Below are 23,770 nucleotides of genomic sequence, written 5' to 3' on the forward strand. Positions count from 1 at the left end.
TAATAATAATAAATTCAGTGAATTTTGACGGATGAAGAGACTTATTTATTAGACGATACGTATAATTACATCAAATCTCAAAAAATGGGATAACTATATTTAATTTTGCTTGGCCCGTGATAATACAGACGGGCCTGTTGTTGATAGTGATCATTAATGCATGATCGGACTCTCCACCCAACTTGATGGTATTACCTTAACAGACGCCCACCCAACTTGAGATTAACTTTTTTTTTTTTTAAAAGTAAATTATAACGGGCTTATCTAAAATTTGTTATAATTATAATTATTTATTAATTTATAAAAATATATTAATTAGGTAGCTTTAATTAATCAGGTGAAGATTGAGAGTTAAGGTTTAAGCTGATTAGAAGCCAGCTAGAAGCAGAGATTAAGAGCTTAATTATTGGGTAATTAAGTTGGGGTACAGCTACAAAAAATTAATACCTAGCTGCACCATTATAATTATATATATAGAAGTTTCTTGATAATTTCTTCCTATGTCCTAACCAAAAGTTGTTCCTTTCCAGACATTTTTAGACCTTAATCCACCCCACCGACAGCTTTAACGACTTTTATGGTAAAAAAGAAATTAAAATTGATCAGCTTAATTAATATAAAGTTGTAAATTCTATAGCCTATACCCATAATAAGTGATTTTTAATTAATTATGTAGTAAAATATGCATAATCAAGAACTAATGAGAAATCAATTTTTCAACATTCTTAATAATATGATATTGATCAATTATTAATTTAATTACAATTATTGTAGACAAACAAACCCTATAAATAGATGGTATTTAATTTTTAAAATATATGGGTTGTTATTGAATTATCATGACTGTTTCGAGGCTGCATTTAGATGGACGAATTTGAATTCGGGGGATGATTTGAAGTAAGGATTTCAAATCACTGGATTAATTATAATATAATATATCTTATATTATTCCTATATCATGTAAGGTATTTATTTATTGTGTATGAGTCGATAATTATATTTACTTAATTGGAGTATTATTGAATTAAACATTCAATTCTCTATAAGTATTCAATATTTTAATAATACAAATTTTGAAAAAAAAATATAAATATTGAATATGAGATATACTAATTGAAATAGAATTTATTTCTTTAGGTATAATTATTATTAACAAAAGACAAGTGCAAATATTAAGCAAAATAGTACCTATTTAAAATATAAGGACAAAACAGTCTTTAATCAATTAATCTTATTTTAAAAGTATTTTTTCCCAAACGTTACCCCATTTATCTTTAATCTGCTTTTTACCTTTTTTTTTACAAATACTACCCACTTTTGATTCTACTACAACTTTCAACTTTTTCTAAAAGAAATATTTCTCCAGAAGCAGAAGTTTTCGCAAATAATCATTTACCATGTGAGAATTAACACACAGATCAAGATGTATATTTAGTCGCACCAAATATCTTGACGAGAATTCGAATCTATAACATGATGAGTGTGACAATGTTGGACGCTACCTCCTTAATTCGACAAAGATTAATTGGTGGTCTAAATGACTTTATTATCCTCCCAAAATTTTAAATTATACATAAATGGTACATTCATAAAGATATATACTTCGTATGCCCTACTTGAGTTTAGTGCCTACAATTATGAGCTAATGTATTGTTTAATCATTTAATTAACATATCCAACTTGCACTTCCAATATTTAAACATAATTCATTAAATACATATAATTATCACAACATTTCACGTATTTTATTATGAAAAAATCACTGCCATCAGATCATATCTTAAGAAAATAATTAAATTTCGACAATTTGCAATTAAGAATTGGGGCCAAAAACTGTATTCTAATGTTGTCTGTTGCAGTTCCCGATACTTTTATGTGATGTGATTCTTATTACGTGCGCATTTATAACTACACCATACGATATAACTACAGATGTGTACATATATAACGTGAATTTTGCAGATCTCCCTAATGGTTTCGTATCTTAAAATCAGTACACTTTTGTCTGATTAGTTATCAAATTCTTAATAATGGTCTCATAATTTATAAAAAATCTTATTTTAGGTCCTTTTATCCAATTCCGTCGATATTTTGAAGAAAAATGCATGTGCTAAGTACGTGACCGTTATCCAGAAGGCAAAAAGAGTACTTAACAGCCACGTGCCAATCACGTAGTCTTTTTCGTCAAAATACAAACAGAATTTGACGAAAAAGCTAAATTAAAGTGAAATTTTCTGTAACTGAAGAGACCATTAATAATTATCTCGTAATTAATAGGACCAAATATATATTAATCCTAAAATACAGGATGAAAAAACACATTTTTTCAGCATATATCTATACATTCAACAAGATAAACTCTTGGTTTCCAATGATACTGAATGGGTTCATACTTAATCCAACTCGACCCGTTAATTACTACATAAATTATGATGTGGAGTACTGGTAGTACCAAAATTATTGGCCGGAGAGTCAGTCCAACCAGATAAGTATACATGTAATATGCTAATTTAGGTAATACCAAAATAATAATTATAATAAAATTATTATACATGTGCCAAATTGGTATATTAATTATAGTACGTGTATGAGTCATCAAGATGTGGACATGAAAGCCCCGAGAAATATGGAGAGTATTTTATCTGATTGGAAGACATTATTATGGGTTGGTAGAGTTTTTCCACTTCCAACCCCTTCATTTTCTAAGTCTAAAAAGTCTAAAATTCTTTGCTTTTTTATTTTTTTGGGAAGCAAAAAAGTCTTCAATTCTTGGAAAGACAGCTTTGATTATTTTGTGCTGCCTTTACACCTGCAGCTTAAAAGCTACCCACTAAGGAATATTTTAAACCCTAATTAAATTAATTAATGTTGATATTATTGATGAAAGAGATATGCTGGAGATTTGAATGTCTAAACGCCAGTTTCACATCAGCGAAGCCCGTGAAGACTTTGTAATAAAAATATACCAAACCATATTTGTTGGACCTATAAATGTGGAGCTGTCTCCATAATTATTGCAGGAAGAAACTGTGAGTGAATTCTTCAAGGAAGAAGAAAAGTGCAGCTTTGTCCATAGTATTGAAAGCCAATTAGTTGTTGATTTTTCAAACCTTGAGATCAGACTCTGGGACTTTAAGGTATGTTCAACAATCACATTGAAATTTGTACATGTTTAAGAATTATTATTACAGAACTAATTTGATGATTTTTCATGCAGGGTTCAGTTAATTCTTGATAATCATGGAGATTTCAAGCTTCAGAACCTTAGCTGATTTGGTAAGCAATTTCAAGAATTTATGAATTCAGACATGTTATAACTGCTGATCATATGCTGTAGTTTGGGAATGATTGAGGAAATTAAGGGTCCACGTACTGTCCAAATTCTTGAGTGTTCTTGGCCAGAATTGATTGATTATCTTCACTGATTTTGCTATTTATAGGGAATGGAAGATCCTTTGTTCTTCCAGCAATGGTCTGTGGATCCGCTCGACGAGCTGAGCTCTGTGTCGATTGCTTCTGCATTCGGTGGAGACTTTCATCACTCCTACACCTCTCAACAGGCGCCGGCTGCACAGCTGGGCTTCAAACGGGCACCGGAGCCGTCTCCAGCAGGAGAAAACAAGCCATTGAAGCAACTCAAAACCACCACCGTCGCCTGGAATAACTCTTGCAAGCCTGAAAACATATCTAGTTCACCTCCTCCAAGCAGTACTGTTAACTTAGGATTCAACAATATCAGTACTATAACTAATTCGGTTGTGGGAATGGTGAAGCCTAAAGAGGAAACCTGGTCTTCTTCCAGCACTATAACTTTCCCGTCCGAATCAATTGTCTCACAGGCCTCTTTCGGCAACCAAAACTACGTGCTGAAGCCGTGCCAGGGCGCTAAGCGGATCAGCACCACCACCCGTCTAGCTCAGGCCCAAGACCATATTTTAGCCGAGAGGAAAAGGAGAGAAAAGCTCAGCCAGCGATTCATCGCTTTGTCTACTCTAGTCCCTGGATTGAAAAAGGTAAACTTCACTACAATTCTTGTTCAAAATCTAATGTTTTATTACATTTTCGGGCTGTTAATTCTTATGATTCTTTGGCTACACGAACAGATGGACAAGGCTTCTGTTCTTGGAGATGCCATCAAGTACATGAAACAACTCCAGGACAAAGTGAAGTCTCTTGAGGAGCAAACAAAGAAGAGAACAATGGAGTCTGTGGTTTTCGTTAAGAAATATGAAGTCCACAACAGCGGTGATCATGCTGAGAATTCTTCCTCGGACGAGAGCTTCTCCAATGGGCCTGTAATAACTGAGCAACTCCCAGAAATTGAGGCAAGATTCTGCAATAAAGATGTGCTCATCAGCATTCACTGTGAGAAACGAAAAGGGGTCCTGGAGAAAACTGTTGCCGAGATTGAGAAGCTCCATTTATCAGTTGTTAACAGCAGTGTCATGAGCTTTGGAGAGTCTGCTCTCAACATCACTGTAATTGCACAGGTACTATAACTAATTATAAATTATTACATCAATTATGTTTTGATATTAATAGTGTCTCATGCATGTTTTTTTTCACTATCTTAACTGAATAATAAAAATTCTTTGTGATTAATTTCCTGCAGAAGGATGAAGATTTCACCATGAACATGAAGGAACTGGTCAAGAATTTAAGGGCTACTCTCAAAGTGTTCATGTGAAACTGAAGTTCTTGCAGCTAGCTACCTTAATTAAACTTCTGAATAAACCTAGTTACAAGTATTCAAGATTCCCCGTTTCTTAGGTTACCGCCATTAGAGATCATCAGTCGTCAACATGAAGTCTAGCTTGTTTTGCTATGGGGTTCATTTTGAAGAAGGGTTTTTCTATTTCTGACTTTTTTTCATGGTTTAAGATCAGTTCTTGGCCATGTTAATTATTACCCTTCTGTTGTAAAGTGAGTCACCTCATAGCTTTGTTTTAGGTTTTTGTGTTTATGTAAGATTGGGAGTCCCAACAAAACCCTAGATTGAAAACAAGAGTTTGATGCAGCTTGTTGATCAGTGTTTTAGAGGCCTCCAAGAATGTATTTCTTAGGTCTCTTTTTCATGTAAAATGTCATTTGTTGTTTGTTGTTCCAATGCAATATGTGTTCACATTTAATTACCAGTAATTGTTTGTGGATGGAGGCTATTCAGTTCTATTTTTTTTATTTTATGACAAATTATTCAATATTTAGACGAGAAATTAAATTTTAAACTTTTATTTAAATCAAATTTTTGATTAAATATTATTATCTTTTAACAGTATATTAATCACATGATAAATATATTACACTTAACATTAACATAATCAATTGTCAAAATTTCAATTTGTCGTAATGAAAGTTAATTAGATGCTTAATTAGTTGTCAAAGTTCTCCATGGGTTGATACGTATAAAGCCGATATGGTCAAATTTGGTCGAGCTTATGAAAAAGTAGAAGAAATGGAATATTTTCAATCAAGAAAGTTGTCTTGTTTTTACACCCATGTCGTTGTTTTCTTTTGAACAACCTTAATTCAAACCATCGACACTATTAATTACTACACATGATGAATTAAAGATCGTGTGGTCGTCAATTTATTGTTCTTTGTCTGTTGATCTTTTATGTACTTTCTGAACTCAATTATGAAAAAGTGCTCCTCGTTCTCATGATAATTAAAATAAGAGAAAATCACATTGAGACATCATGAAATTAGGTTTAATAATTATACAAATATTCTGTATTTTTTACAAAATTATAAGTACGTTAATTAATTCTCTGAGGGGTTGTTGATTAATTTAATTCTTTTCGAGGGTATATTTATAAATTTTTGCCCCGATATAAAGAATATATTTGTAATTACAACTATAATTTCAAAGAGTGTATGTGTAATTTTAGAAAAGAATGAAATCATCGATATGATTAAGTCTAATTTTAAAGAATATCAATATAATTTACCCTAAATATAAGTGACTGTTGATATTAATTTTATCGGAACTGTATGATGATCAATAAACGTTTTACTTCTTAAAATACCTAAAATAACCTAGAAACTATATTAAGCAGCGTGGCTTAAATGCATTTTTGGTCCCGTGATATAGATTATTTGACGTTTTCACCCTTTATTTTTTTAGTGTAGCATTTTCACATTGTTTCCTTTTTTCTATCGGAGTTCACTCTTCTCACAAGAAAAATGCATGTACATCTCACGTGATCTTTTCATATTGAAGCAATTGTTCCAATTGGCTCATTTTGCCAAAAACATTTCTATGTTAAACTTTTTAAGGATAACATTTTTTTTTTGGTAAATGTAAGTTTCATTAATAAAACAAGATCGTACAGTACAACAGTGCTCAACTGATGGTTTCCCCCTCGACAAACCAAGGGATACGCCATAATCTATATAACGCACATGAACTAACAGAACGAGATAAATTAACACTGATAATCCTCTGTCTAATATCTTCTATAATAATGGTAGCTATTATATTCGGTGGTCACTCCGTATGCTTAAAGCGTCTCAAATTTCGTTCCCTCCAAATGTGGTAAATGCAAGCAACCAGGAATGCACGATAAGCCAAGTTAATCATATGTTTTCCTCTCCATTTTCTTGTAGCCCACTCAACGTCCCGTGACCACTCTCTATTAGGCCATTCAAACCGAACAATCCGTCGAATCGCTGTCAGGCAGCTTTTGGCATAACGACATCGAAAGAATAGATGAGTATGTGTCTCCATTGCGCCCTCATCACATAATATATAGGCACCTAGGTATGATAGCCATGGTTTATCAGTTGTGGATAGTTTTCCTAAAATCGCAAGCCATAAGATGAAATTATGCCTTGGAATTTTCAAATAACCCGAGAGTAGTGAAGACCAACCTACGTAAGGATAACATTTTTATCCTGTATCTTTTTTATTTTTATGATTTCAGTCTTTTTTCTATCGAAAATTCACCCTTTCGTAGATGAAGCTGAACACCAGCCAAAATTTTTTTTTAATAAAATTGTGAAAATTTAAAAGGTATAAAACCAAAATGCTATCTTGAAAAATTAAATTTACAAGTTTGCCCAGTCTGGGGCTGAATGATTAAACAATAGTTCAAAACCTACTCCACATATATAATTAATTTACACTATAGTTTATAAATGAGTTTAATTAATTAATTTCAAGAACGAAAAAAATAATTGGACCAGAATTACTTCCTTGATTTTATTAACAATAAAATTGTCGTTGTCATTTGTTTGTGATTAAAAATTAGAAATCGTGATTAATGCTAATTAATCTATTGTCTTAAGCTATTAGTTGAAACTAATTCTTGTCGTTTTCGAGGCTAATACTTTATTTATTTATTTATATAATTAAGCAGATGAGCTTGCATCAATAATATACATATATCGAAAAACAATTATTGAATTCCTTAATTTTCACATTTAATATAAATCTTGATTAAGTTGTAACATTAATTAAATCACAAGATCAAGATCACAGATTCACAACTCATTTATTCTAAAATAAATAAATGTAAATGGGACTACACATATTGTTTTTATAATGCAATGATTGATCGATGCTGATGAGATATCACAATCAATATCTTCAAAAATATTACTTCCTCTCTTGAACCATTATAAAATTTCGTTTTCTCATCTAAAAAATTTAATTATTTAATATTAATATTAAAATGTAGAGAATTAATAATAATTCAATCATTGAAAAATGAATACGAGCTAGTAATTAATTAAACAATTAATAGTTGATATACATGATTTAAATTTTGTTGGGCCGTACGTGTGAATACTGATTAAGTGAAGTGCGGCTAAAGATTTAATTTAGAACAGTCAAAGATTATGAAGAGATTAAAGAAAAATTAAATAAAATCGTATGTGTTGACCACAATAATTACCTGTTATTTTATCATAAGATGATAATTATAGAAGAAAAGACATTATTAATCTGGAAGCTAATTACGTACATTTGAAATCACTGTGACGATCGATTCCTATACCCTTATTCCAAGAACGTGTCTAAATCGAGTTGAGGTCAGACTAATTAAGCACATCCTTTTTTATTTATAAACATTCAAAATTAATAATGTTATAATCCCACGTTAATTATAATATTTATTATATCATTTGATATTTTTGATTGGTTTATTTGTAATGACTAAATAATTTATTTATAGAATAAGATAATTATATTATTGACCACTCAACTGTACTAATCAAGAAAGTCATTTTCAGGGACCTTTAATAAAGAAGAAGTATACTTTGGAACTCTTGATGAGATGTTTTTTACTCTGAAATTGACGTTGCGTGCAATGCGATTGGTGTCTCGCGGTGTAACGCATCGTTTATTTTGATCGATAGCTTACAGATAATTTTGGTCTTGAAAACCCATTTTGCTAAGAAAAGAAATTCTTACTGGAGAGAGGAGATTATATAACTTATAAATTAATTTAGGCTCAATTTAAAATAATCAAGCTTATTTCGAGTTTCAAGATGATTGTTTACTAACTTTATTTAAAATATATTGCAAAATATATTTTAATTATGCCATGTTTTCAAAACTTTAAAATATTGATTTTTTTTTCTTAAAAAAATACACTTTAAAGCAATTGAGATAAATAAAATCATTAAACTTATAAGATATCAATAATAAATTTGAAATTAATAGGATTAAAATTAAAAATTTTATTAAAATAAGTTAAAAATGCTATACTTTTTTTTATATGTACGGGCTTATAAGCTCCAACACCATAATTTTTAATCTCACTTAGAGAAAATATTTAATGATATCTTATAAGTTCGGACACATTTTACAATACAAAATATTTAAAAAAGAAAAACTTATAAAGTTGGGCGACCAATCCATCATCTGATTCTGAATTGAGTGTCAAATAAAAGTGCAAGTTTTGGGGGTATTGATGGCCCTAAGATTAAGTGGGCTAATTAGTGATATCATCGGAATCACAAGCCCTAACATTGGACTTGGGTTTATTATTAACCAGATGAGCATTGAAAACATGTGTATCTGCACCAACGAGGTGTCGTGGTGTAGTTGGTTATCACGTCAGTCTAACACACTGAAGGTCTCCGGTTCGAGTCCGGGCGACGCCATTTTGCCATTCTTTTTACCATTTTTCGTTTCGTATGACATAAAACGACGATATGAGTGTCCTACTACGGACACGTGGACTGGGCCCCCCCCACCACCTCGCGATAAAGGGCCACGCCATGATTATTTGATCTAGCCAATGAATTCATCCGCGCCATCACTCTCTCAATTCTTATTGGTCAGTCGTCTCCACGTCATCACCAAATTCCGGCAGGTATTTTCCTTCCTTATTGTCCAATCCCAATGCCAAACGGACACTTAAGAGAACTGATGAAAATCCAATTCCTTTTTCCTGCTCAATAATCCAACCCAGCAATTGAGCAATCCCTTGATTTTCCCCTCAGAATTGCTCTCCTTTCTGCTGCCTTCGATGGATTCTAATTCAGATTATCGCTGCAGCATTGTATTTGGTTTTGATTGGAACTCAGGTTTCACCATTCACTGCTCTGGTTGCCTCCCAAGATTTCAGCCCATTCTACCCTAAAGCCACTTCGGTAACTATGCAATCTTTGATTTTTTTGTTCGTTTGAACTTGTAAAGTTTTCTTGGTGTGCTGCTTATTGAATGAGGATTTTAATATGCTGTTCCTGTGATTTGAATGGGTTATGATAGGATTTGAAGGAAGCTATTGTGAAAGGATTAGGGTTCCAAGCTGATGATTTTAAGATATCGGGGTTCGATTTGAGGGATGCCTGGTGGGGAAATCAGTAGCATATGAATTCGATGTGGAGATTGATAATAAAGTTCTTCCCCTTAAGCTGTTGGAGGATGTCAACAGATGGGAGTACGTGGATTTACCCATTTTCCAAATGGAGCATCTGGTTAGGCCGGGTGAGGAAAATGGGTGGTTAGAGAAAGGCAATTCGATGATCAAATGCCTGTACTGGCCCCGTTTCAATTGGCTGGTCCAATGGAGCTATGGATTCGGGATGCCAAGGATATGAGAATATCGTTCCCTGTACGTTCATGTTTCTATTTAGCATCAATGTGTGAATTAGTTGATTATTCTTTGAAATTTTGATGATATGTAGATGTTGCTAAAATCTACTTCCAAAATAATTGAGAGAATTGAGCATTGCTGCGTGTTGTGGAATTGTTGGCTCTTACCATCTGATGTTTTCCTCTTATATTTACTTGCTTGTTTTATTGCTCAAATGGCATGCTGCATGACGTGGATGCTGGTGTGCTGAAGAAAGTAATCCTAGCAGATGGTGCTGTTGTCATTGTTAAGGGTGCCAGATCAGTTAGCTTGCGTCGTCCAGTTGAGCTTCCACTTCCACTGAATCGAACTAATAACGGAGTGGCTTCGGGTCTTTTAAAACTAGCAGAGCATCTCCAAGATGCGGCCCACTCCCAGGATGGTTCTCTCCTTTCCCTTCGCATAGTTGGGCCAGCATCGCTCACATCTCCTGCCTCATCGTCATCCTCTTCCAGTCACCAGCTCAAGCTTAAGCGCCTCGCACCAGGTTTGGTGGAGCTATCCTCTGCATCAAAAAAGACGGCCATAGAGGCAGACGCCTTGTCTACCGTTGATCTGCAGGGAGATACCACTGCCCTTCTAGCCCCTGATTGGTTCAGCACATTATGGCCTGTTGTTTCCATCAATGGCTCAAACACCAACCTTCTTGGTTTTGAGGCATTACTCTCCTCTGTGCTTGGTCCCAAAGCAAATAAAGAGGGTTCTTTTAAGCTTTTGAAGGCGGATGTGTCGGCTCAGACTTTTGTGAAGATAGGCTTTGGAGTTGAGAAAGCTGAGAGAAGGTGATGGGCTTGATCTTGAGGGTCTGCCAGAGTGGAGAACAAAGCCCCACACTGTTCGGATGCATTTTGAGGTGTTGGCTAAAGTAGATGGCAACAAAGTTGTACCAGAGAGGGTGGTACGGATCGATCCTGTGATAGCACAGGATTCTGTGGCACCGAATGTGCTCGTGGGCAATGTTACCATGTCAAAGATGCCTATTTTCCAGCAGCCTCCAAATCCCTTTACATTGTAAACTCTCATGAAAGTGGTAGTTTTGTTAAGGATGAGCCAAGTGTAAAGATTTTCCTTTCCTTTCATCTATAGTCATTTAGAGATACTATACAACAGATGCCTTGAGATGGCATAATATATGTACTTGTAGAGCAAATATAGTTAGCTTTTACTCGGACTATTTATATGCAGCCCAATTTTGTTCATTTCTATGGTATCTATATTTTTGTTTTCCACATAATTCAATCTCATGATGGGAATGGGATGTGGAGAGTGGATAGAAACTTATCATTTATCAAACTTGCTGCAAAAGCATATATGCCAAGGATCACTCTATCGCACCTGTATGAATTTACTAGTGATACACACCAAATAACCAGTTTCACCTGTTCTGCATGTAGCAGCAACATCTCATGACATTTATCAGAGAAAACAAAAGAGCAACAGCCATACGGGACATACTTAATGGTGAAGCTTTCTCATATTTCTATTTCCTGATGAAGGAAATACCCTTCTGAATGCTTGCTTCTAACTCTTTCTTTGCTTTCTCCAATCCGACCCTGTTGATAGCCCTCCAGGAATTAATAAACTAAACTTTTTCCCAGATGGAAATAGAGACTTTGCAAATCCTACTCACTAATAAGACCATTTTACCTCTCATACTCATTCAAAGGCCCTAGTTGGTGCACCTCTTCAGCTCCTCCACGTCCAAGTTTCACCTTAGAGGCAAAGAACGGGAGTTCTGTAACCTGCAAGTGATTGATCATTCACGCATGTGTCAGCAAGTTTCCTGATTTTGCAGAGCAGATATTTGGACAGAGTGAAGGACTGACAGAGTTACCTGAGAGGCTACAAAAGCACATTCAACAATGCCAGCATCTCCTCTTAAGCCACGAAGACATGCATCTGCAAATTTTACTGCTGCATATGCCTACAAATTTAACTCACATGGAATGTTATTTGTTTCTTGTGTATTTTAATGAACTATTGAACTATGACTGGTATCAATATCCTAACCATTGATAGTGTTGCAGAGCCGGTGCCCGCTTTTGCCTGCAATTATTGCATCAGTCAGATGTTGTTTTGTTGTAAGAAGATAATAAATAAGATTACCAAGCATACTTTTCTAGTTTGATTCTAGATAGCAATTCTTTTACCTGAACAACTTCTGTTCCACCGTCTTGAATACGTTTGGTCAGGTACTCAGTTTCCTCCGATGTGAAGGAACAAGGAGGTTTGACCTGCACAGCATGACAGGAACTGAGCTACTAGTAAATAAAATGTGCTGTAAAGTTGTAAATCCATGCGGCGGAGAAGGCAAATCTGCTGAGACCTGTGAGAGAAGAGGCAAAATTGTCACTCCTGCATGACCACCAACCACAGGAACATTAACTTCTCGGGGATCTAGTCCCAAAACTTCAGCCTGTAAGAATTTACGGAACATGGAAAATCCAACTTGTCAGTTCAAAAATCAAAGGCTACTGCAGTAATTATCTGGCAGCGCACACAGGAATATCTTGCCGGTTCTCTCATAATCACTATCAATCAGTTGGTGCCAGTGGAAGGTAGCAGGTGACCACATCAAAATTCAGAATCTTGTTTGAATATAAGAAACGACTATGCATCATATGAATAGCAGAGAGAATTTTTTTAATTTTAAACTTTAAACTGGTTGCTTCTGAGAGGAAATCATTCTTAAACTTTTAACTGTTCTGTTAGAGTGAATTTTCGAAACTTCTGTAGTAAATCAAATAGTGGGCACTTGAACTGCTATTTCTATTACGATGATTCCCACAGTTCCAAGGTCGAATAGTTATCTAAACTAAGATTCATCAAGCTCAGTTTTGGGAAAAGAGTACCCTATACAAATAAAAGTATAGTAATACTAGTCAAATACTTACCACAAATGTATTGGCTCTCACAACATCAAGCATGGTGACTCCCAAGAGCTTTTTCGGGTCATAAGTGCCCGCTTTCTTGAAAACTTCAGCAGCAATTGGGACTGTAGAGTTCACTGGATTACTGATCAAGTTAACAATCGCATTTGGACAACTCTTTGCAATTCCCTCACACAGTGTCTTGACAATCCCAGCGTTGATATTGAAAAGATCATCTCTTGTCATTCCGGGCTTCCTTGGAACACCGGCAGGAATGACAACAAGGTCCATTCCTGTCAGTGCACTCTCAAGTTGCTGTTGCCCCAGAAACCCTCTCACCTAAAATTTAAACAAAAGAAACAATTCTATCTCATTTCATGAAGCTCAGCAGGGCAAAAAATTTAGTCACACTAAAAACAAGTTAACTTACAACTGCACCGGTGTCCATGTGACTGATATCAGCAGTAACACCAGGGCTATTAACAACATCATAAAGATGAAGAACTGAGACTAACGGATTCATTTTCATTAACATTGCCAGAGGCTGACCGATTCCTCCGGCAGCTCCCAATATGGCCACTTTGAAGCCCGGGGCGCCCCCCTTCGCTCTGCAACCGTCCTGTCTCAAAATGGCATGCTCTCGTTCCACCTGTCAGGCATGAAACAAAGCAACATATAATCATCAAAAGTTCTTTTTCTTGACAGCTGAAGTAAAATTTGAAAGAAAACAAAGAAAACCTGTGGATTGGAAGGATGGAGATGAGCAGAAATTCTTGCAATGCGTTGGTTAGCTTCCATGCCTAATTGCTAGTGCAGTGGAGGAGGAGACGCAGTTGATGTTGTGAATGATAAGAAAGGGATGTTGTAAGAAAGAGTATGGACTTATAAGGTGGAAGAAGAGATTTAGTTTATGTGGAAATGGAAATTTGTGAGCCTTAACTTGTGTATCCAGTCTTTGTGGCTCTCAAAAATCTGTATTTGGTTGGTTGGATTTCTCCCATTTGTTTTCTTGTTTTCATCTTCAAAGTCTTGTAGTTGTTGCTACCTCTGACCTGCTGTGGGGCGTTTGTACGTTGCATGGATAGGATTCATGCCTCAATGTACAAGCTTTTTACTTGTTTGTTCGACCTCAGACCATCTTTCAAGCCTTAAAATTCTCTTACAAATCAAATACGAATTCGATTTTGTATTCCAAACCTTGTTTTAGAGCATTTTTTTATTTCATTTAATACATACGTGAAAAAAAAATTCTTTTTAATTTAAGAAAGTAAAGTTTCAAATATATATTTGATTTAAATATTAGTTGATAATGAATTAATAAATTTAATGACCAATCATTTAAAATAAATATTAGGCTGCATTCAGATTGATAGACTGAAATTATGAATTTTAAATTCTTAACAATAAATTCTTTGGACCTTTTTTGGCTAATATTAAAGGTAAAAAAATTCAAATCATTATTCTAATTTTGAACATACTTTGTGAAATACTGACGAATTTCAAAATCTTTTCATATGAAGTCATTTAAATTATTTCTCAATATTTTCTTTCAAATCCAAATATAACCTTATATTTGAATTGATGTTTTTAGAGCTAAAAATTTTAAATTCATTACTCTTGGATAATTCTATATTTTAAATAGAAATTCTACTACTCCCATTTTGAGGTTTTTTCTTAGTCATATTATGATAATCAATTTAATATGAATTAATTTAAAATTCTTTTTATGGAAGTGAGGACATAGATAGGGAGGAAGGATGGCCCACGTAAAACAACACAACATGGTAAGTTGGATTAGACCAACTGAGAGAGATGCGATGAAATGGAATTTTCAAATGCACCTTCCGAATAGTGATAAAATCATTATGGGATTCTTTTTCTTTTTAAATATGATTAAAATATTGATTATATCTAAAATAATCACATTCACATATATGAAGAAATATTTCTTGAAAAAGAAAGCAAGAATGAATTTAATTGTTGCACTGTCTAATTTGCATTTCATCGGAATCATCAAATTCCAATAATGAGTCTAAGAATTGCAATATCTCCAAACACCATTTTGCTCCCTCTCCCACTCACTCATCACACTCCCATTTCCATTCATTCACCGACTAACAAGAGTTCCAAAACCCCAGCAGGTTTTTTCTCTCTCTTTTTGTAACTCTGTATCTGTGATTGTGAATTTAAATTTCCGTGTTTCTTGTGATCATGTGTACTTTAGCGTGTTCAATCAGGATATTCTTTTGTTTGCTTGTTGATTCAAATCAATACAAGATTCTTGGTTTTTGGGGTTTTGGGGGGTGGGGGTTGGGTTCAAGATCTTATTTTTTTGTTTGTATCCTGATAAAGAAGTAAGCGAAAGATTTATTTCGCCTAAAGTGATGGTGAAAATGCTTAAAATCACTCAATACTACGTTGTACTCTGCACAGAAGCATACACACACAACACGCACTGAGGTATTTTATTTGATTCATGTGTAGAACAGTAAAGGTACCTATTCTGGGGTCAAGTTGTTGTGGCCTTGTTTTTTTTTTTTTTTTTGGTCTTTTTCCCTTTTCTCTAGGCTTATTTACATAAGAAACTGATCCTTGGTTTCTATGTTATTGCAAAATTCTTGCTCATATCAGTTGATTGACTCTGTAAAGGGTGTATGCAGAAAAAAGGAATTTAGTTCTCCGTTGTCAACGTCAGAATCTTGAGTACTATACTAGTAATCAGCAAGTAAGCCTGGAAACTATGGAAAAGCAGGTGCTATCTCCTGAAATAAATAGGAGCCTTTACGCAGATATAGAGCCGTATAATTCAGGTCTTCTAAAGGTTTCAGATATTCACACAATATATTATGAGCAGTCTGGAAATCCAGCTGGGCATGTGAGTTTCCTTTACCTGTCCATTTGATGTACTGGCTTGGCATCTTTTGGACACTATCTAATTTAATTGTCTATATAAATTCCTAAAATAAGAAGGGATTCGAGCATCCTTGACTTAAAGCCATATGCCAGCGTAACATAAGATACCTGAATATTGATATTGATTATGGGATTCATTCTCCTATTGAACTCATGCCTGAATGATTGCTCTGGGCTTGCTGCTTAATGGTAATTGACATCTGATAAGTGATATATTTTGCATGAGTCGATAGTACTTCTTGAAAAGGCATATGGTACTATGCAGTGGCAAGCTATTTATATTTTTGTCTTTTGTAACTTTCAACTCAACTTTATGCCTTATTATGAAAATTTATTAGAAGGAACTTTTAGTAGAGTTCATTAACTTTTTTCCTGTCCATTTTAACTTCATTGCCTGGTGCAATTTACCATGGCCCATGACTTGATGGACTCCTTCCAATGTACACAGAGATAGCCGTGGTAGCCAGTAGCATGACTGTATCATCTAGGTTCACGATTAATGAATATCTCATTGGTCTGGTTTGGCCTTGTGGCCAAAAGATAAATAAGATTTTATCATTTTATGCATTATGTTCAGTTTCATGCAGCTTATGATTATCTCTCAATCTTGCAGCCAGTGGTTTTTCTCCATGGAGGCCCAGGAGGAGGAACTTCACCTAGTAACAGAAAATTCTTTGACCCTAATTTTTATAGGATTATTTTATTTGATCAGGTTATAGTCTGAACTTTTTGATTAACGAGGAAGCTTGTAATGGAGTCCATGACTTTTCTATTAAAATATTTCCCTTTCAGCGAGGCGCTGGTAAAAGCACACCTCATGCTTGCCTGGAGGAGAATACAACGTGGGACCTTATTAAAGACATTGAAAAACTGAGAGAACACTTAAAAGTTCCAGAATGGCTGGTAGAGTTGTTCTCCTTGATACTTTGGTCATAACTGCGCTATGTGCTTTTCATAAATGTGAATTTGCAGGTTTTTGGTGGTTCTTGGGGAAGCACACTCGCTCTAGCATATAGTGAATCTCATCCCGACAAGGTTTCTCATTTCTCATACTTCTCCCTAAGAATATCTTTGTTTATTTTGAGAAATTGTGATGAAAGCAAATTATAGCGATATGTATATTGATGGTCGACAATCATTCTATTATCTCATTTTTAAGGTCACCGGCTTGGTATTGAGAGGCATCTTTTTGTTGCGCAAGAAAGAAATTGATTGGTTTTATGAGGGTGGAGCTGCTGCCATATTTCCTGATGGTATGCTGCCTTCTTTTGCCCTTTTTTCCTTTTCCAATTACATTATTAATGCATCTCAAGTTATGGCTGCATTGGTACATTTGAAGGGGAAATGTCTGGCTTAAGTTGAAAAGGATCAGTAAAGTTGGTGCTTAATTTAGGAAATCAAGGAAATGCACATTGCAGTACTCCTGTGTGCTATAAAAGCCTTACAGAAAGAAATATTTTTTTTCCATATCTTATTATTTTTTGAATTTATATCCATCTAGAAGTTAATGACATTGAAGGGATTTCACTTTCTTCCATCATGCTGATTCCTTAGCCAGAGATCTAAGCTTGGTCTGCATTTACTTATATAGCTTGGGAGCCATTTAGAGATCTTATACCGGAAAGTGAAAGAGGTTGTTTTGTGGATGCTTACCACAAGAGATTGAACTCCAGCGACAAGCAAACACAAGTAAGAGTAAACTCTTGTTTTTGCTTTCTTTATAACCTTTTTGACTGGATTTTGCTCCTGATGATCTTCCGTAAGGCATAGCTTTCAGGTCTGAAGCCTACTAAAAATTTATTGTTTGTTAAGGCTGTTTACGAGGTTTCTATTTGTCCCTTTCTTGAGTTGATGAAGATGTTGGCTGCCTCATGCATAAATGTAACTGTGCCCTGTTGGGACAGTTACATTTATGCATAAATGTTACTATTTCCATGTTTACTTTGTGTGTCTATATTAAGCTTTATGTGCTAAACAGTTGAATGGCAAAGTGCATGAGCTGTCCATTCAATGTTACAAAAAGGAAACAGTAGCATTCAGATATTCACTACACTTACAAAATGCCAGTGGTACTTTATTGTGGTGTTATATATATATATATATATATATATAGTTAATGTAGTATGGGAACTTTATAATTAATACATCTTAAGTGAGACCCTTTCTGATTGTGTATTTATAGTGTGTCTGTTCTTTGTTTTCAGTATTTATTAGAGCTTCTTTATAATGTAGTATGCAGCAGCTAGGGCTTGGACCAAATGGGAAATGATGACAGCTCATCTTCTGCCAAATGAAGCAAACATACAACGAGGAGATGATGATGAATTTTGCTTGGTGAGTGAAGTAGTGTGTAGTCAGCGTGGTGTTCTCATATTGTGCATGCACCATGGCACACCATTTATGGTTATGGTTCAATATCATAAAATTGATGTGACTAGAAATTCAGATTATCCACCTTAATGCTTATAGGAGCTCCTAGGATACTTGTATTTCAAACTGCTAATCTTTGGCGGTGGCATATCAAGTAGCCTCTTGTTCTGTTGACATTTAATGCAACTTAAGTTCTTGAAAATTTCCTTGTTAGGGACTGTATCATCCTTGAATGACCTGACTAAATCTAGAACTTGTAATTTCTATTATTGTTCTTGGCTTTAGATCTTTGTACTTAAGCAAGGTGAAATAACTTAAGTATTGAAAGATAAAGCTGAACTGTTGTTTTGAGGTCTGGCTGTTAAAAGTTTCCATGAGTACACTATCATGGAGAAATATTGATTTGTTTAGGTAAAGAAATATTCCAGTTTCCTGGAGCTGTTAGAATCTGGTGATGTTCAATAGTTGACTTGATGCTGTTGCCAGCCTCTCGAAGTGGTTCTGAGTATTTAATATCTAAATATAATTTTTTATTCACATCAGTCCTGATGGATGAAAAATTTTGTTAGGATTTGTCCGTGACATGAACTTTTTTATGCTTAATCCAGGCTTTTGCAAGGATTGAGAACCACTACTTTGTGAACAAAGGATTCTTTCCTACAGACTCATTCCTGTTGGATAATGTTGAGAAAATAAAGCATATCAACACAGTAATTGTGCAGGTTTGTGAATTATCTTGTCACTTCTTTTATTTGGAGACCCCCACCCCTCGTCCTCAATGCAGAAAAAGTGATGAATATATAAGCTGTAGTATGTGAAGAAAACTTGTGCTTTTCTTTTCTGTTTCTTGTCCAATTTTACCTCTTCCTTTTTGTCTTCTGGAACCAAATATTTGTTGTTGAGAATCGTCATGCCATAATTTTAACGGCTCTGAAGTTACTACAGAAAATAAAAGTCATTATCTATGTCTCATGCAGGGAAGATATGATGTCTGCTGCCCTATGATGTCAGCATGGGATCTTCACAAGGCTTGGCCAGAAGCTGATTTCAGAGTAAGATATACATCTTGAACATCTCTTGACTGTTTGGTGAAAGATTTAGTTTAATTTGGTGGTGAGGAACCTTTTGCATCAAAAAACTTCAGTGGACAATAATGATTCCATGCTTGCTTCTTCATAGCTCGTGCGACCTGAACTTTTTTCCTTTTAATAGGTGGTTCCAGATGCCGGGCATTCTGCTAATGAACCAGGGATATCAGAGGAACTTGTTGCTGCAACTGAGAAATTGAAATATACCATCAAGGACAGCAGTCACTAAATGAGTTGGTGTTTGAACATCCTAAGGTTGCTGCAATCATCTGGTTCCGTCTCTGAAATTGTAGCACATGGTAGCCCACACTAACTGATGCTACTGTAATGTGCATAAAATTCAGATGCTGGTGACTTGTTGAGAGGAATGTCCTGTGTCTGCTGTTTGGTGATCGTTACTAGACTATTGCACTAGATTTTACTTTGTTTATTTCTTAATGAAAGATTAAACAATTTGTTTTGCATGGATTGTTTTTTCAATTTGACCGGTGAAGAAAGTATCTTAAAGACAGACAGACCTGTCAGAAAGGAAGTTTCAAAACGTACTGCAAATCAAGCAAAGAAACAAGTTTAGATTTGGCCAAGTTTACTCGTACATACAAATGACCAATAGACAGTATACATGTTAAGAAACTATCTTACAAACAGACCTGTCAGAATATAAGTTTTAAAATTCAATTCCAATCATACAATTTTTGCGTTGAATTACCAAAGAATGCATTCAACCATGCTGTTTCGGTACATACTACACTTATTCAAGAGGAAAAAATCTGAATAATTGAACCACAGATATAAGAAGATACATTACATAATTGAACAAGAAGTGAAAGTATCCAACGCAATTCAATAAATGATTGAACGAGATATGGCGCAGCAACACTACAAAACAAGCTTATAACTTATTATGATCCCACTATCACTTATTTGAGTTTCCTTGTGCAAGTCCTTGGCACATGAGTACTGTGGAAATTCGGTCCGACAGCAACCGTCGCAGGCCGCCTTGATGATGAATGAGCATCATTACCAATTGGCTTTCTGGCCGTTCTCAGTTCTAAAACTTCAGGTGAAGCTTCGTGTATCACATCAAGTTTTTGACCAGGAACCAAGTAAGAAATTATTTCCTTTTTTGTGGCAACAAGCCTGTAAAATTGAGCACTCTAATGTTAGCCTGAGAAGATGAATCCCTCCCTGCATGTTCTGTTAAATCGGAAAGTCTATGAAGCAGAATTCTGACTCACCCTTGAGGCCTAAGAGACTGTTTCTGAAGAGGGGATATGCTTTTCCTGAACTTCTCCAACCTTTGAATTGCACTACTTTCAAGAGGGGAGCTCATTGGTTTTGGCTCCTGATGTTTATTACTCTCTGGTGTCACAGAGGCTACCACTTTTGATCTCTCCTGCGCTTGTGAAATCGTCAGACCTGCTATCTTACTCCCTTTCTGCAATAGTTAAAAGTTTATGATCATTTTATGTCAGCTTGCAATTTTGAATTATTCGCACGTATAAAAAATCTGAAAGTAGGCATATATCCAATTCATCCATGCCTCTGTTTCATTGTTCTTGCTTTTCTCAGCTCTTAAGTTTTCAATATGCAAGAGATAAAGGAAAAATACTCACTTGAAAATCATTCCCTTGTTTCTTCTGCAACTTCCGACCTGGTGTGCTCAAATTTGCACATTCAGTTTGAGGAGCTAGGGAATCATTTCTTTTCTCCAAGTTAGCTTCCTTAAGAATTCCTCTCTCCTGAAAATACAATGTTAAGGTTTCTGCATAGCGGTTTCAACAAGCCAATTGTAGCTCCAGAGCTACGATGCTTACATCAGTGCGCTACAATACTTACATCAGTTCTTAACCTGAAAGGTTTAGGGTTTGTGGGTTTCGGTTTCTTCAGCTTCATCACTGTAGCAGAGGAAATCAAACCCTCTTTCAAATTCTTATCCTGTGCTTGAGCAACCTATAACAACAAAGTCCATTGCAATCAGAAACTTGAATGTGATAGGAAACAACAAAGTCCATCTCAAAATGGATAGAATTCAAACAAATAAGAAACCTTTTTGACTTGACCACATTTGTCATGCAGGCCAAAGATTTTTCTTCCATGTTGCTTCACATTCTTGTGGTGCATTCTGCAAGAGATAAAAAAGACTATAATAAGTACTACACAGCCAAGATTTAAGACAGAGATAATAATGGAAGATTCAGATGTAAAACATGCACAGAGGCCTTAACCTGTTCTCATCAGAGGCTGCAGCATTTTCTTTGTCATCACCATCCATAAAGTCATGCTCGTTTCTTTCCCCTTCAGAAGAATTATTCACATTTAAGTGGTCTGTGAAGTCTCTGCAATCTCTTGAACTACTGGTTTGATTTCCATCATTACTGTTGTTCTCCTGGGTGTTTGTAGCTCGAGATTTTGAATTATTACTTCCTTCTAGGTCTAAACAGTTTTCTTCACCTTTTGTGTCATCTGGTGAGGCCAAGTCTGGATTCTTCACCGGTGGTGGGATGTCGGAAAACACACAGGCTTCTTCATGTATCGATTCTTGAAGTTCAACCCCTTCTTCGACTTTATTTGCCACCTGTTTAATATCACAACTTTCGTTGTTGTTTGAGCTATCTGTGTGATTATTACCCAACAATTTCTTGGAGGCATGTTTCTGTAATAATTTTCCTTTGATCTTACTCTTAATAGATCTCCCAGATTTAGCTTCTTGATTGGTGCAAGTTTGAGAACCAAGTAATTCAACAGGCCTTTTTGAAGGATTGTTAATCAAATTCTTGGATGATTTGCCGGAATAACCCAAGGCACGCTTTCTCTGACTCGAAATCTCAAGTTTATCCATTCCGTCACATAATTTTGAGATGGGTGTGCGCAGTTCAACGGAAGTCTTCACCTTGATGGCTTTCTTAGGAGAGCGAAAAACCAGAGCCTTCGCAACTATTCTACTTTTTGGCTCTTCACTGTTAGTAGGTTTCGGATTCTGAACACTTCGAAAGGTATTTTCGTTCGCTACACATTTTCTGTTCCTTGGAGTTGTAAGATACTTCGCAGCAACAGGTTTTGTCTTAGTCACTGGTGTAGACCTCGGCTTCAAAATAGGCCTAACAACCCTTTTCTTGTCATCAACCATCTTCTCAGAGATCGATGAAATAATAGCCATCCTCGACACTCTTGGCTTGGAAGACTTTGGAGGAGCTGAAAGTGGGCATTTTATAGGTGTTCTGCAGAAGAAAGTTCGATCGGCGTAAAGTCACCAACAGAAGCAAGTTATCACAAAAATACAAGATTTTAGCTTTGTCAGGACAAGATATAGGAAGTAATAATACCTCGAAGCATTTCTATCAAGTGCTTTTCGAAACCTTATGTTGGGACTTCTAGCTGCCATTACCTGCATGAATAAGTTTCATCTGAGTAAAATATTTTCAGTTGTCCCCAGAACTGCCAATGAAGCAGCAGTTTCACCGATTAAGGACTAACCCGGAGAACAAAATTTTTGTAGATGGCTTCAGAATCCATTTCTTCCTCGTGCTTTTGGTCACATCCTGAAACACAGTCAACCCAGTCGTTCTTGAAGGTTTGTACATTAGGATTTTGAGCATGCTACAGAAGAAAACATTCAATGCTGGTCCGGAAACTTTGAATCTTAGCTGGGATCAAAATGTTTTCTGGTATACAAATGCCATTTCCCATACATTCTTGGATAAGATGAGTTTTATGAGAATTACATACATTTTCTCCCTCCAGAGTAAACTCCACAAATTTCGCAATTAATTGGAGGAGAATAAATCAAGCCTCATGAAATAAAAATATTGAATCAAGAAGAAAGCAGGATAATCAACAGCAGTAGGAACCAGTTAAAGCAGCAACAGCAACGGAAAAATCTCATCCATCTAAACCAGATCACAACACAAATTACGCAAACTCTATCACAGAATCTTAGCTACAAAAACCGAGACGAATCAAATCGGCGGAAAAAAATGAAAACAAAGGGAGACAAAATAGTGGAATATGGCACTAACCGACACGGTGGCAAAACCAATAACGATCGTCAGGTCGGAAATGATCGGGCACAGTGAAGTCAACGAACTTCGGGGCCTCAATTTTCTCGTAGAATTCTTCATCTCCTCCTTCCCCTCCAGCATTTGAGGAGCCGATCGAATCTCGAATTTCCGGCGAAGAAACTGGTGATAATTTACTCGATTTTTCCTGATATTCCGCCATTTTTGAGTATTAATTCTTCGAACCCAGTAGCAGTAATTGATGATTGTTAATAATTTTGTCTAAATTGAAGAAGAAAAAAGGGGTTGAGAGGAAGATGGAGCGTTGTGAAGTTTCTTCAAGGGACAGCAGCCGAGGAATTCAGACTCGAATTTTAAACTTGGGATCAGGCCAGTCTGGAAGTAGCCGTTGGAGTCTGTCCTACGTGGAGGGGGTTATGGTAATT

At 35.5% G+C, this 23,770-nt stretch overlaps 4 protein-coding genes, 1 non-coding gene and 1 pseudogene across 6 annotated transcripts; 4 read left to right on the forward strand and 2 right to left on the reverse strand.

Annotated features, from left to right (window-relative positions):
* The first annotated feature begins 2,922 nt into the window (after window positions 1-2,922).
* Window positions 2,923-5,150, forward strand: LOC105169455 (transcription factor bHLH18-like). The gene is made up of 5 exons (XM_011089845.3): window positions 2,923-3,137; window positions 3,218-3,276; window positions 3,441-4,013; window positions 4,104-4,490; window positions 4,613-5,150. Exons 2-5 carry the CDS (start codon window positions 3,241-3,243, stop codon window positions 4,685-4,687), a joined length of 1,071 nt encoding a protein of 356 aa, XP_011088147.1. The 5' UTR covers window positions 2,923-3,137; window positions 3,218-3,240; the 3' UTR covers window positions 4,688-5,150.
* Window positions 5,151-9,034: 3,884 nt separating this feature from the next.
* TRNAV-AAC (transfer RNA valine (anticodon AAC)) lies at window positions 9,035-9,108 on the forward strand. The gene has a single exon. It is a non-coding gene; the product is annotated as a tRNA-Val (tRNA).
* A 232-nt stretch (window positions 9,109-9,340) lies between these two features.
* Window positions 9,341-11,284, forward strand: LOC105169329 (protein TUNICAMYCIN INDUCED 1-like; annotated as a pseudogene). Its single transcript, XR_016066765.1, has 3 exons — window positions 9,341-9,600; window positions 9,719-10,064; window positions 10,299-11,284. The product of XR_016066765.1 is annotated as a protein TUNICAMYCIN INDUCED 1-like (transcript).
* Window positions 11,285-11,395: 111 nt separating this feature from the next.
* Window positions 11,396-13,852, reverse strand: LOC105169330 (malate dehydrogenase, glyoxysomal). Its single transcript, XM_011089712.3, has 9 exons — window positions 13,694-13,852; window positions 13,386-13,604; window positions 12,980-13,294; window positions 12,412-12,501; window positions 12,236-12,319; window positions 12,096-12,131; window positions 11,920-12,009; window positions 11,733-11,827; window positions 11,396-11,638 (listed from the first exon to the last, which is right to left on the reverse strand). The coding sequence occupies exons 1-9, from the start codon at window positions 13,751-13,753 to the stop codon at window positions 11,566-11,568; spliced, it is 1,062 nt and encodes a 353-aa protein (XP_011088014.1). The 5' UTR covers window positions 13,754-13,852; the 3' UTR covers window positions 11,396-11,565.
* Window positions 13,853-14,914: 1,062 nt separating this feature from the next.
* PIP (proline iminopeptidase) lies at window positions 14,915-19,790 on the forward strand. The gene is made up of 11 exons (XM_011089713.3): window positions 14,915-15,096; window positions 15,616-15,830; window positions 16,482-16,580; window positions 16,661-16,771; window positions 16,841-16,903; window positions 17,028-17,121; window positions 17,460-17,557; window positions 18,101-18,202; window positions 18,847-18,960; window positions 19,216-19,290; window positions 19,451-19,790. Exons 1-11 carry the CDS (start codon window positions 14,982-14,984, stop codon window positions 19,553-19,555), a joined length of 1,191 nt encoding a protein of 396 aa, XP_011088015.1. The 5' UTR covers window positions 14,915-14,981; the 3' UTR covers window positions 19,556-19,790.
* A 192-nt stretch (window positions 19,791-19,982) lies between these two features.
* On the reverse strand, window positions 19,983-23,685 carry LOC105169333 (neurofilament heavy protein). Its single transcript, XM_011089714.3, has 9 exons — window positions 23,346-23,685; window positions 22,804-22,868; window positions 22,653-22,714; window positions 21,555-22,547; window positions 21,376-21,451; window positions 21,166-21,279; window positions 20,943-21,068; window positions 20,565-20,764; window positions 19,983-20,466 (listed from the first exon to the last, which is right to left on the reverse strand). The coding sequence occupies exons 1-9, from the start codon at window positions 23,545-23,547 to the stop codon at window positions 20,247-20,249; spliced, it is 2,058 nt and encodes a 685-aa protein (XP_011088016.2). The 5' UTR covers window positions 23,548-23,685; the 3' UTR covers window positions 19,983-20,246.
* Between the last annotated feature and the right edge of the window lie 85 nt (window positions 23,686-23,770).

This window comes from Sesamum indicum, linkage group LG8, assembly GCF_026168435.1.
Source record: "Sesamum indicum cultivar Baizhima isolate 11 linkage group LG8, ASM2616843v1, whole genome shotgun sequence".
Classification (NCBI taxonomy): domain Eukaryota; kingdom Viridiplantae; phylum Streptophyta; class Magnoliopsida; order Lamiales; family Pedaliaceae; genus Sesamum; species Sesamum indicum.

What these genes read in the sequence shown, in the direction of transcription:
- LOC105169330 (XM_011089712.3), bottom strand. Translation starts at nt 13,753, where the DNA reads ATGGAAGCTAACCAACGCATTGCAAGAATTTCTGCTCATCTCCATCCT. An exon ending in TGAGAGCCAATACATTTGTG is followed by an intron (nt 12,502 to 12,979) that starts GTAAGTATTTGA and finishes AAATTCTTACAG; the next exon opens with GCTGAAGTTTTGGGACTAGA. An exon ending in CCTTTGAATGAGTATGAGAG is followed by an intron (nt 11,639 to 11,732) that starts GTAAAATGGTCT and finishes GGCTATCAACAG; the next exon opens with GGTCGGATTGGAGAAAGCAA.
- PIP (XM_011089713.3), top strand. Translation starts at nt 14,982, where the DNA reads ATGAGTCTAAGAATTGCAATATCTCCAAACACCATTTTGCTCCCTCTC. An exon ending in GGATTATTTTATTTGATCAG is followed by an intron (nt 16,581 to 16,660) that starts GTTATAGTCTGA and finishes TTTCCCTTTCAG; the next exon opens with CGAGGCGCTGGTAAAAGCAC. An exon ending in TCAACACAGTAATTGTGCAG is followed by an intron (nt 18,961 to 19,215) that starts GTTTGTGAATTA and finishes TGTCTCATGCAG; the next exon opens with GGAAGATATGATGTCTGCTG.
- LOC105169455 (XM_011089845.3), top strand. Translation starts at nt 3,241, where the DNA reads ATGGAGATTTCAAGCTTCAGAACCTTAGCTGATTTG. An exon ending in TAGTCCCTGGATTGAAAAAG is followed by an intron (nt 4,014 to 4,103) that starts GTAAACTTCACT and finishes CTACACGAACAG; the next exon opens with ATGGACAAGGCTTCTGTTCT. An exon ending in ACATCACTGTAATTGCACAG is followed by an intron (nt 4,491 to 4,612) that starts GTACTATAACTA and finishes AATTTCCTGCAG; the next exon opens with AAGGATGAAGATTTCACCAT.
- LOC105169333 (XM_011089714.3), bottom strand. Translation starts at nt 23,547, where the DNA reads ATGGCGGAATATCAGGAAAAATCGAGTAAATTATCACCAGTTTCTTCG. An exon ending in CTTGATAGAAATGCTTCGAG is followed by an intron (nt 22,548 to 22,652) that starts GTATTATTACTT and finishes TTTCTTCTGCAG; the next exon opens with AACACCTATAAAATGCCCAC. An exon ending in GCAGCCTCTGATGAGAACAG is followed by an intron (nt 21,452 to 21,554) that starts GTTAAGGCCTCT and finishes TATCTCTTGCAG; the next exon opens with AATGCACCACAAGAATGTGA.